At 45.5% G+C, this 12,956-nt stretch overlaps 1 protein-coding gene across 6 annotated transcripts; it reads left to right on the top strand.

Moving 5' to 3' along the window:
- The first annotated feature begins 5,787 nt into the window (after positions 1 to 5,787).
- LOC125509048 (BTB/POZ domain-containing protein At5g47800-like) lies at positions 5,788 to 12,475 on the top strand. Of its 6 annotated transcripts, none has more exons than XM_048673914.2 (7): positions 5,788 to 6,405; positions 7,320 to 7,414; positions 8,783 to 8,889; positions 8,996 to 9,086; positions 10,459 to 10,860; positions 10,948 to 11,718; positions 11,803 to 12,475. In XM_048673914.2, exons 3-7 carry the CDS (start codon positions 8,831 to 8,833, stop codon positions 12,208 to 12,210), a joined length of 1,731 nt encoding a protein of 576 aa, XP_048529871.1. In that variant the 5' UTR covers positions 5,788 to 6,405; positions 7,320 to 7,414; positions 8,783 to 8,830; the 3' UTR covers positions 12,211 to 12,475. The 6 variants fall into 6 exon arrangements, with proteins under 6 accessions (XP_048529871.1, XP_048529872.1, XP_048529874.1 ...); XM_048673917.2 differs by having other exon boundaries at positions 5,789 to 6,405; positions 9,017 to 9,086; XM_048673915.2 differs by lacking the exon at positions 7,320 to 7,414.
- The last annotated feature ends 481 nt before the right edge of the window (positions 12,476 to 12,956 follow it).

Genomic DNA, 12,956 nt, shown 5'->3' with positions numbered 1-12,956 from the left:
CTTAGTGCTGAAGCTGATCTGCAAGATGATGGCTTCACAGAAAGATTCAAGTTTGACTCAACTCCTCCAAGGAATGCTCACTTGCGTCGGACTCCCTCACTTGAAGACTCTGACTATTCGTCCTCAGCTGCGACAGTGAATGCCAGAGTCATCGATGACCAAGATGATGCCACTTCACCTCCTCCAACTTCAGCGCGTGTCGACACTGCACTGAGTTCTTCTACACCACCGAACCTCAACGACGACCCTGCTGCTTCGCCTGCACCTCATGGGAGCGAGTACGCGCTCTATGTCTTCAAACCTTTTTGGTCCTTACTAACAAAAGGGGGATAAGCATATGAGTTGATAGTCTTCAAGCGGGTCCATATGGGTGGTTGCTTTACTAGTTGCTATACATTTGCCAAGTGCTTACAACTCTCGCTTTTGATACATTTGGTTCATTTCTGAGTTGTAACACTTAAACTTGATGGTCGTCTGCTACCTTTTTCGACACTATGTGATGCGATGATAAATTCCGCATGTGCGACAATAAATTTTGCACGAAGTCATTTTGCAGACGTCCATTTTTCATTATGCATGTCATTATCTTCATTATATCATTACATGCATGATGAACTATCTTCATAAGTAGAAGAGGAGCTCCGCAAGTACAACCTGCCATGTGCATTTGCATTCAAAAGCAAAATACTTATATGCACATCTTCAGGGGGAGCCTTCCTGCTACTTACGAAGACAATACTTAAATCCTTTACAATTTCACATACCTTTATCCCCGTTGAAAACTCCAACCAGTTTGTCATCAATCACCAAAAAGGGGGAGATTGTAAGTGCATCTAGTGCCACCCCTAGCTGGTTTTGGAGTATTGACGACAAACCTGGTTGAGGGACTAATGTGTTTGTGAGAATTGCAGGATAACACAGGTAGAAGTCCCTCATTGATTCGTTTTCCTACCAGAGATGACCCCTAAAAATGTATGAAGACATTGAAGTCAAACGTGGTATGTGAAGACATTCACATTCAAGACTATGACAAGAGAAGACATCGCGTGAAGACTATGGAGCGCGAAGACTTAGTTGTTTCTTCGTTCTTTTTCTTCTTTGTTGAGTCATAGGAACCACCGTACTGTTAAGTGGGGTCCAAGTAAACCAGTCAGAATGACTGAAGTGATGCTTAACCAAAATCCTATGTCTTCGAGCGAAGACAATGAGAGCAAATCTTATCCAGAGCTGGATAAGTCAGCTTGCTTGTAGCTCAAGTAAAGTTGCCGTGTGTGTTTGAAATCTGACCGTTGGAACACATGTCAGTTCCTTAGGGACCCAGGGTCATTTCGGAAAAATCAGGTCGGGTTGCCTAGTGGCTATAAATAGCCCACCCCCTACACCATAAATTGGTTGGCTGCTCAGAGTTAGTGTATGTGCTTTTGTCGTTTGAGAGCAACCCTCCTCGAAGCCTTTGAGAGATAATTCCTTGCGAGGAAAAAGCCCTAAACACCCAGAGCCAAAGAGTGTTAGGCATCACTGAAGTCTTCCTGTCTGTGTGATCTGAAGACTTATTACACTTGAGGACTGTGAATCCTCCAGCCGGTTAGGCGTCGCGTTCTGAGCATCCAAGAGTCATTGTGGATCACCGGTGAACGAAGTCTGTGAAGGTTTGGAAGTCTACCTTGAAGACTTACCAGAGTGATTGGGCAAGGACTGGGTGTCCTTAGCTCAAGGGGAATAAGGTGAAGACGCGGTCTTCTGAGTTGAATCTCAGCCTCCCTAACCAGACGTACAGTTGTCACAGCAACTGGAACTGGTCCAACAAATCATTGTCTTCAACGAGCCACTGGTTCTATCCTTCCCATATCTTTATTTGCAGATTGGTCCTTGTGAAGTCATTGCCTGTTTGCATTATCTATTTGTCCTCACTGTGTGACTGCTTGTTCTGATTGGCTTCATACTATCTTCCATCCTGATCTATACTGCCTAGCTGCTATTAGTCTTTGTGCTTTCATTTTATTGAATACTTGACTATGGCTTGGTTAGTGTAGTCTACCTTCCGCTGCATGGTAATAGGTTATTTCTATCGTTTGTTTTCGAAACTTCCATGTTTTGAAGACTTTCATAAAAATCGCCTATTCACCCCCCCCCCTCTAGTCGATCACTAGCACTTTCAATCTACTTAATGAAACATAAGTCTGAAACATTTGAAAAGTTCAAAGAATTTCAGAGTGAAGTGAAAAATCGTCGTAATAAGAAAATAAAGTTTCTACGATCTGATCGTGGAGGAGAATATTTGAGTTACGAGTTTGGTCTTCATTTGAAACAAAGCGGAATAGTTTCGCAACTCACGCCACCTGGAATACCACAACGTAATGGTGTGTCTGAACATCATAACCGCACTTCATTAGATATGGTGCGATCTATGATGTCTCTCACTGATTTACCGCGTTTTGGGGTTATGCTTTAGAGACGGTTGCATTCACGTTAAATAGGGCACCATCAAAATCCGTTGAGACGACACCATATGAACTGTGGTTTGGCAAGAAACCCAAGTTGTCATTTCTTAAGTTTGGGGCTGCGATGCTTATGTGAAAAAGCTTCAACCTGATAAGCTCGAATCCAAATCAGAGAAATGTGTCTTCATAGGATACCCAAAGGAGACTATTGGGTACACCTTCTATCACAGATCTGAAGGCAAGTTATTCGTTGCTAAGAATGGATACTTTCTAAAGAAGGAGTTTCTCTCGAAAGAAGTGAGTGGGAGGAAAGTAGAACTTGACGAGGTAATTGTACCTTCTCCCTTATTGGAAAGTAGTTCATCATTGAAATCAGTTCTAGTGATTCCTACACCAGTAAGTGAGGAAGATAATGATGATGATCATGAAACTTCTGGTCAAGTTACTACCGAACCTTGTCGGTCAACCAGAGTAAGATCCGCACCAGAGTGGTACAGTAATCCTGTTCTGGAAGTCATGTTACTTGACCATGACAAACCTACGAACTATGAGGAAGCAATGATGAGCCCAGATTCCACAAAATGGCTTGAGGCCATGAAATCTGAGATGGGATCCATGTATGAGGACAAAGTATGGACTTTGGTTGACTTGCCCGATGATCGGCAAGCCATAAAGAATAAATGGATCTTCAAGAAGAAGACTGACGTTGACGGTAATGTTACTATCTACAAAGCTCGACTTGTCGCAAAAGGTTTTCGACAAGTTCAAGGAGTTGAATACGATGAGACCTTCTCACCCGTAGCGATGCTTAAGTCCGTCTGAATCATGTTAGCAATTGCCGCATTTTATGATTATGAAATTTGGCAAATGGATGTCAAAATTGCATTCCTTAATGAATATCTTAAAGAAGAGTTGTATATGATGCAAACAGAAGGTTTTGTCGATCCAAAAGGTGCTAAAAAGTGTGCAAGCTCCAGTGATCCATTTATGGACTGGTAAAAGCCTCTCGGAGTTGGAATATACGCTTTGATAGTGTGATCAAAGCATATGGTTTTATACAGACTTTTGGAGAAGCCTGTATTTACAAGAAAGTGAGTGGGAGCTCTGTAGCATTTCTGATATTATATGTAGATGACATATTGCTGATCGGAAATGATACTGAATTTCTGAATAGCATAAAAGGATACTTGAATAAGAATTTTTCAATGAAAGACCTCGGTGAAGCTGCTTATATATTGGGCATCAAGATCTATAGAGACAGATCAAGATGCTTAATTGGACTTTCACAAAGCACATACCTTGATAAAGTTTTGAAGAAGTTCAAAATGGATCAAGCAAAGAAAGGGTTCTTGCATGTGTTACAAGGTGTGAAGTTGAGTCAGACTCAATGCCCGACCACTGTAGAAGATAGAGAGAAAATGAAAGTCATTCCCTATGCTTCAGCCAAGGTTCTATCATGTATGCAATGCTGTGTACCAGACCTGATGTGTGCCTTGATATTAGTTTAGCAGAGAGGTACCAAAGTAATCCAGGAGTGGATCACTGGACAACGGTCAAGAACATCCTGAAATACCTGAAAAGGACTAAGTATATGTTTCTCATTTATGGAGGTGACAAAGAGCTCATCGTAAACGGTTAAGTTGATGCAAGCTTTGACACTGATCCGGATGACTCTAAGTCACGAACCGGATAGGTATTTTTGTTAAATGGTGGAGCTGTCAGTTGGTGCAGTTCCAAGCAGAGCGTCGTGGCGGGATCTATGTGTGAAGTAGAGTACAAAGCTGCTTCGGAAGCACCAAATGAAGGAGTCTGGATGAAGGAGTTCATATCCGATCTAGGTGTCATACCTAGTGCATCGGGTCCAATGAAAATCATTTGTGACAATACTGGCGCAATTGCCTTGGCTAAGGAATCCAGATTTCACAAGAGAACCAAGCACATCAAGAGACGCTTCAATTCCATCCGCGATCAAGTCAAGGAGGGAGACATAGAGATTTGCAAGATACATACGAATCTGAATGTTGCAGACCCGTTGACTAAGCCTCTCTCACGAGCAAAACATGATCAGCACCAAGACTCCATGGGTGTTAGAATCATTACAATGTAATCCGGATTATTGACTCTAGTGCAAGTGGGAGACTGAAGGAAATATGCCCTAGAGGCAATAATAAAGTTGTTATTTATATTTCCTTATATCATGATAAATGTTCATTATTCATACTAGAATTGTATTAACCAGAAACTTAGTACATGTGTGAATACACAGACAAACAGAGTGTCACAAGTATGCCTCTACTTGACTAGCTCGTTGAATCAATGATGGTTATGTTTCCTGACCATAGACAAGAGTTTTCACTTGATTAACGGGATCACATCATTAGAGAATGATGTGATTGACTTTACCCATCCGTTAGCTTAGCACGATGATCGTTTAGTTTATTGCTATTGCTTTCTCCATAACTTATACATGTTCCTATGACTATGAGATCATGCAACTCCCGAATACCGGAGGAACACTTAGTGTGCTATCAAATGTCACAACGTAACTGGGTAACTGGGTAACATTTTGGAACATCGATTTTGTTATTTTTGCCCAGTCCTTCACGAATGTCATTTCGACTTGAAATTTTGCATGCAGTTAGAACATTCATCGATGTTCATCACAGAAAAAATTCAGATTTTTTTGAAAGTTTTTACTATTTTTTCAATTTTATTGTTCATGCGGGAGCATATGGGCTCGGGATCAAAAGAGCACTTTCGGTATTTGCTATTTTAGTTGGTTGAAATAATTCATGATTTGGAGGAAGTCAAAACGGGTTATTTGCAATTCGTCCAAATAATTTTAGGTTCTCATTATTTTCCCCCCAAAACGTTGCATGCAAGTCTTTACAACTCAGCAGTATCATTCTCTCTTTTTTACGAATTTGCTCAGATCTATTATAAAAGTTCACCGAAAGTGCAAAGCATCTTAAACATAACAAAAGTTCTATCAAGATTCCGAAATCATTAAACGACCATTACTGCGGCTAGAACGAGCCGCTGATGCGCCGCTCCTCTGCGGGAATCTTTACTACTCAGCAGTATCATTGTGCTACAAATCATGAGTATTAATGTCGTGATTTTTTTAGCGGGTACTTAATGTTGTTGTTGTGATTTTTTTAGCGTGTTATTAAATTCTTAGATCCCAGAGGGGCAGAGCAATATCAGCCGTTAGATCATGTAGAGTCGTCGCCGTTTGGGTTTTAGGAAATAAAAGCTGGAGCTGTAGAAAGGATTCGCCGCACTATCACGAGATCCGCAAGGAGTGGAGAGATGCTATATAGTAGTAACACTCGTAGGAACAAATTAACTGTGTGTTGCCGTGTTAGCCATTCGTTGAGAGACCAACAACAACGCCTCGATCAAGATCAACTCGGGTTTCCCCCCGGCCGGGGCTGGGCTGATGATGCTGCTTTTTGGGCCTATTGGGATCGGGGGCGACGTCGATCGAACCTAGTGATGGCAATAATACACCGGCTATCGATCCTCCGATCCGCCGAGTTGTGGGGTCAACAAGATCCTGGACCCTCTCCCTCCCTCCCTCCCTCCTTCCCTCTCCCCTTTTCTATTCCTCTCTCTTGATCTTGATTGAATTCACCTCTCACTCAATAAGTAGAGAATCTTCAGCGTCGGATATCTCTTGATTGTCAGCATCCTCCTCCTCTTCTCCCTTCATATAACTCCCTCGACCCACTGCACTCATCTCATACTGCAACAATCCCCAACAATTCTCTCCCTCTCTCTCCTTCCTCTCTCAACGCGGACGGAGAGAGACAGACTCCAAGGAGGAGGTCGAGGAGGAAGAAGAAGAAGAAGAAGAAGAAGACTCCAACGCCTCCCCTGCAGCTAGCGTCTGGGACAAAATTTCTGGATCTTCGAGGAACTGGACGGCGCATGCAACCGCCGCTCCTAAATCCTAATTAAGGTGCTCTTCTTTCTCTCTCCCTACACTAGCTGCAACTTGCATGCACACGAGTTTCAATTTGCATTACCAAAGAGGCCTTAGTCCCTACGGAGAGGCAATGAAATCAAAACCTCGAGATCGTTGCGACTGCGCCCATTCCTGTCCTTGGCAACAGCAAAAATATTTCTCAACCAAGAAAAACTCAAGTCCCTGAGTTCTTCTCTTGCCAAATGGTGTTTTTCCTTAACAATTTTCAAGTCTTTATTATAGCCATTAATTTTAGAGATATATAAATTAAAAGGAAATCCTCCATGGAGTGCCCCATACAGGAAAAAGTGCGTGCAATGATGCATGCTTGCCGTCCACATGTAGTAACTGCCTTGTCTCCATTTCTTTTTCAGTTTCCACCTCATCTTTATTATGAGAAAGAAACGGGGGATGCATTCTGCGTTTTTCTTCTTCCATTTCCATTTTCCAGTTCATACATTGAATACTGCTTGTACTGCCTAATTTCGCCAGGGCAGACACCAGCTGCAGAAACATTAAGCCCATGTGTTGCATGGTCCTTGGCTTCCATCATGCAACCAACGACCCCTCTCCTTCCTCCATTGAATCTGTACATTTCGTCCTAGCTGCACTTGACGTTTCAGTCCACTAGTTAATCAGTGAGTTCATTCGGAATTACACGAAAAAGACTGGCCCGTTGAAAGGCGTCCCCGTCTGGAAAAAAAATGGAACTACTGTTCATTTATATATCTGTTTGATAAAAGAAAACTCCAGCTTTTAATTGTAGGTGCTCAATCAAACTCCATATATCCATGTAGTTAGGTAGTGAGTAGTGACCATATGCCAAAGGCTGCAGCACTTGCACACCCTGAGGCCTGCATACATAAATGGACAGTGAGATGATGCCAAGTTGCCAACATCTTGTGCAGAAAAGGGAGGACAGCAAAAGGAGAGGAGGAGGAAGAGCAAGTCATGCATACATGCATGATGGGGCCTTAGGCTTGTGGTTGTGGTGGTGCCTGAGGTACTTACTATTCCATCTGAAACCAGCACAGAGCATTGGTGCCATACATAGATCACCACTGTTTGTTCTCCTGCCTTTTCCATGCCACACTGCACCTCTCTCTCTCTCTCTCTCTCTCTCTCTCTCTATCTCTCTCTCTCTCAATGTCTATGGTACAAGCTGGAGTTTGGTGCAGCAGCATCAGCCTCAAGGGACATTGAGTTGCATGGAGGCCCCATATGTCTTCCTTAATGCCTTGATGCTTGGGCACTCAAGCAAATGCTAGGTACACACACACACATCACACATTCGTAAACCAAACACACAGGGATCCCAAACTCCGACAGATATTCTTCTCTTGGGTGTTCATTTCCCTCTCATGAAAAGCTTGTATTAAACTATATGTTATTTCACCCTCAACCAGTATCTAGGTTAGCCCCCTCCAATCTCTCTAGCTCCTTTCAGGAAAATCTCAATTACCTTATCTTGGATTTTTCGCTTCCTTAAAAAGCTGCCTCCCACAATGTACCTATGTCACCAATGTGGCCTGCACCATGTCTTTGTAATGGAGGATGAGTGTGCACACAAGTCACATCAACACACCCTCAGCAGAGAGGGTGAGGTGAGCCTACTCAAACCACAGAACCCCTAAAATGCCACCATGTTTGTAGGTGTGACTAGCTGTGAAGTCATGCTTGCATAAACCCCAAGGAAATGCATACAAAAAAATCACATCAACTATACCTTTTTATTTTCTCAAAGATACTCTTAAGGTGAAAGGCTGTGGAGAGCTTGGAAGGATGGGGCCAGGCTGCTATCAAGAAAGAACACACTCACACACACATAGTGGAATGTGTGGTCCTGAAAGCTCCTCTCCCTTAGAGCATATATATACTAGCTGGGCCTGATTGTGCCTTTTCTGTAAAGGAGAACAAGAGCCACATTTTTCCATGAGCTTGAGGTTCAGCTTTTTTTAGATGGCAGATCTTTAAGGTTTTCTGGGCTTCTCTTTGGTTCATCAAGGTTTACATCCACTTTAGCCCAATCAGCATTTTATTGGTTTTACTTCTTCTACACATGTTTATTTTTCCATTGACTTCCATCTGTTGCTTGTTTACTTTGGAAGAACTTATTTGTTGTTGAGTTGTATACAAGGTTATGAAAACGAGTTGTAACAGTGGACAGTGGTTATCTGAATCACTGTATCCTGATTAATTATCTGTTTTGTTTTGGGTTGTCATAGGTTGTAACATAATGAATTTTTGTTTCCAGAAAACTTATGTCGATTTTAGACATCTTCTGTGCTAATTATATCTCAATCGATATTCTTACAATCAAATAACTGAAGAATCACCAAACTTACTCCCTTTGCTCCGTATTTTCTTGAAGCAATCAAAAGCAGAGCAGCTGTAGCAGGACATCAAGAAGTTCTAGACAATGAAGTACATGAAGCTTGGGTCAAAGCCTGACACATTCTACACCGAACAAGCCGTCAGGTAAATGTGCAAATTTTCATCCTTGCAGTCAATATTATATCTACAGTGTCACATGTTAAGAGAGGGGTTAGCCAATGCAACATTACAGTGTCAATAATTAATACAGGGTTTACTTATGGCTTGGCAGGTCAGTAGTGTCAGACATACCTGCTGATCTTATCATACATGTCAACAATACAAAGTATCAACTGCACAAGGTATGTTTCCTCATAGATATACCTGCTGATCTTTTTCAATTTTCAGGCAAATATGTACTTGTCATAAGAATTATGGCCCCACAAGTAGTTTATATGAATATTAAATCACCTAAAATACCTTAAGTTGTCACCAAATCCTTCACGAGGAACTTCTTCACTGAAAAGATTTTATTCCACATCAAAGCCCTAAAGTTGATAAAAAAGAGGTGTACTTGATCATCGACTCTTGTCGTACACACACGTATAAAGCCTTACAGATCCTATGGCCACATTACCTTAGCGATTACTCTGAATTATTATAGCATGAAACTTCCTCATCTAGTTTCATCTTCTTCAGATAGTTTATGGGCTCACATGTTCTCCTTTAGCATTTTATTTCCTCAAGATATGTCACCTGTGGCCTAACGATGGTACGAACTAAGGCGCCTTTACTAGGCCGTTCGCCGCTCGCAATGATTAGCAGGCATCGATCAAAGCCTAATCATGACTTCAAACCGACTCTATATTTGTTTAATCATTCTTTCCAAATGACAAACCTACATCGGGTTGGGTTCATAGGACCGAGGATTCACTTTACCAGGATTGTCAAGGTTGAAGCATAAATAATGTGTGCCGCTCCCTTTCCAGATCCACGCTTGAAAAGCTCCTCATAAATAACATCTAAACCGAGTAAGGTGTTAAGCAAGTAGGGAGAATAGGGTGAATTTCTCTTTAGTCCTCTGTTCTGAATGTCACTAGTTAGTGACTTAGGGCCTTAGTGATGCATGTGCACTGCTCTGCTGAAGCTCTTACTTCAGATCTGTTAACAAATTTTGGTTTTGGCTAAGATCCTGGGACTAGTTTAAGTCACACTATCAGTTAGGTTCAGATTCAGTCAAGTGTATTGTGCTGCATGAAACACAAAAGACAACGGGGATTAACTAGGAGTAGAACTTCAGCAGTGACTCTAACTTGCCAGGAAAGTGCAACATTACTTGTCTCGTTTTTTTTTAAACATAAATTTCACTCGGATACTATTTTGCAAGGATTGAATCTACCTTTTGCATTTGAATTTTGGGGTAATTTGTAATAGAGTGGGTCTGAATTGTTGCCTCAGTGTTATTTTCAGTTTCTCCATAGTGAAAAGGAAAATTCATGGACAACGTGATGCCTCTTGGTTAACAGCTTACAAGCATTTTTTTTTCTCAGATTTTCAGGATTAATATCACAGTTACACACCCCCAAAAAAAGAGTGGGAGAAGAAAGAAAATGCTAATCCTGAGTCTTGACTCTTGACACGAGTACAAGTTGTAGTTGTAGGGCAACTAGCAATTTTGATCGTTTCCCATTTCCAATGTCCAGCCTCTTGATTTCAGGTGTTTTTACCCTGTAGTTCCCCCTGCTGCTCAAGTGCGGCCTCCTGCAGCGCCTCTGCTCCGACACGGAGGCCGACGAGCAGCTACCGGTGCCGGTGGCGCTCCACGACATCCCGGGCGGCGAGGAGGCCTTCGAGATCTGCGCCAAGTTCTGCTACGGCATCGCCATCAGCATCAGCGCCAGCAACTTCGTACCGGCGACGCTGGCGGCGCGGTTCCTCCGGATGACGGAGCACGTCGCCAAGGGCAACCTCGTCTCCAAGCTCGACACCTTCTTCGAGTCCTGCGTCCTCCACGGCTGGAGGGACTCCATTGCCGCGCTGCAGGCGGCGTGGCGGATCTCCGGCTGGTCCGAGAGCCGCATCGTCCAGCCATGCGTCGACTCCATTGTCGAGAAGATCCTCCTCCCGCCCTCCCAGGTCTGTTGGCAGGCCGCTGTCGATTTGGGAACGGCGGTTCATTTGGCGCCAAGATTTCTTTTGAATAGTTTGTTTTTCTGTGTGCAGGTCGCGTGGTCGTACACGTACACGAGGCCGGGCTACGCCAAGAGGCCCCACCAGTCGGTGCCCAAGGACTGGTGGACGGAGGACATCTCCGAGCTGGACATCGAGGTGTTCCGCTCGGTCGTCTCCACCGTGCGCGCCACGCGCATGCTCCCGTCGCCGCTCATCGGCGAGGCCCTGCACGTCTACGCCTGCAAGCACCTCCCGGACCCGCTCTACACCGGCGGAACCGCCAACGGGCACGCGTCTCAGAGTCAGAGCTCCTCCTTCACGGCGGCGGCGGCGGCGGCTGAGGAGGCGCTCGCCAAGCAGAGGCGCGTGCTGGAGACCGTCGTCACCATGATCCCCGGCGACGCGGGGTCGGTCACGGGACGGTTCCTCCTCCGGCTGCTGCGTGTGGCGAACTACGTCGGCGCGTCGTCGTCGACGCGCGCGCAGCTGATCCGGCAGGCCGGGTCCCAGCTCGACGAGGCCAAGGCGGTGGACCTGCTCATCCCGCTGCCGTCGGAACCGCAGGCGTACGACGTCGGCGCGGCGGAGGCCGTGCTGGAGCACTTCTTGGCGCAGTTCCAGCGGCCGGCGGCTCCCGACGAGCGCCGGAGGATGAGCGTCGCCATGGAGAAGGTGGTCAGAATCTTCGACGAATACCTTAAGACGATCGCCCTCGACAGTGAGTTTCCCATCGGCAAGTTCATCGACCTGGCCGAGTGCCTGCCCGGCATCGCCCGGAGCGACCACGACGGCCTCTACCGCGCCGTCGACACCTACCTCAAGGTCACAAACTGAAAAAATGTGTCAAGTTTTATGCGATGATCCCTGCCACCTAATCGAATTTGGTTCATCGATCCATGCGTGCAGGAACACCCGGACCTGAGCAAGGCGGACAGGAAGCGGCTGTGCCGGTTGATCGACTGCCGGAAGCTATCGCCGGACGTGCGGGCTCAGGCGGTATCCAATGATCGGATGCCGTTGCGGACCATCGTGCAGCTTCTATTCGTTGAGCAGGAGAGAACAACCGGCGCGGGCGGCAGCCATAGCGTCGCGCCACCGGACCGGGCCTCAGTCGATGCCGTCTCCAGGCTCACGGCAACAGGCAGAGAGGACGAAGCGGCGGCCATGGACCACAGGTCGGATGTGCACCGGCCGCGGCGGGGCGGCCATGAAGAGCGCGCCCAGGGCGAGGCGGCTGCAATGACCAGGTCGCTATCGGCGGCGAGGAAGGGCAGGACGGCGGAAGAGAGGGGGAGCAGGCTGAGGAACAAGTGAAGCGTAGTAACTTGCAAGGAGCTTAGAATTGATGGCCATGGATGAACTCCCGAGGAGCGTGCATGGCCAACTTCTTGCTTCCGATCCCTTCCCAATTTGTTGGCATGCATACCTGTGGTTCTTGATCATTTTTCTTACTCGTATTGGTTTCAGTGCATCCCATTTTTTGGTGGGAGATGTGGGGTGGGCGTCATGGTTGAGAGAGGGGTACATTTTTGTAATTAAATTAATGGATGGAGGAATAATAATCAAGTGGCTATAATCATATACAATCTAGGGGTAGCTCACTAATCAAAGCTGTCCTTCATTCTTCAACTGCATTTAGTTATGAGATGTTCAATTGATCTGACCATGCAACAAACTGAATGTATTGACCAGCAAACAGCATCGGGTTCTTTTGCTTTCTTGGATGCCCCCGAGACCTCCTCTGCACGATGGCCGTTCAGGACGCCTCTGTGACCGTCGGCCCCTGCCATCCATCCAGTCCCTGGTCAAGAACGTGAAGAAGTTTGGGACGAAGACGAACGGGAAGAAGGCAGACCAAGGGCCTGTTGGGAGTCTCGCCACTCCGCACGACTCCGTTTCCGGAACGGCCTGAGCTTCAGTTGAAAATACAGAGTGGAGAAATAGATGCTCCGCGAGCAGGCGCCGCGCGGGCAGCCTCCTGTGTGTGTGGATGCAACGCATGTGTTGCCTGTCGCCGCTGCTCCGGGACGCGTGCAAGATACTACTGCGGGTTTTGTAAT

The sequence above is a fragment of the Triticum urartu genome, chromosome 5A (assembly GCF_056163025.1).
Source record: "Triticum urartu cultivar PI428250 chromosome 5A, HENAU_Tu73, whole genome shotgun sequence".
In the NCBI taxonomy this organism is placed as follows: domain Eukaryota; kingdom Viridiplantae; phylum Streptophyta; class Magnoliopsida; order Poales; family Poaceae; genus Triticum; species Triticum urartu.
Note: the sequence above shows the minus strand (reverse complement) of the source record. Positions and strands in the feature narration are given on the sequence as shown.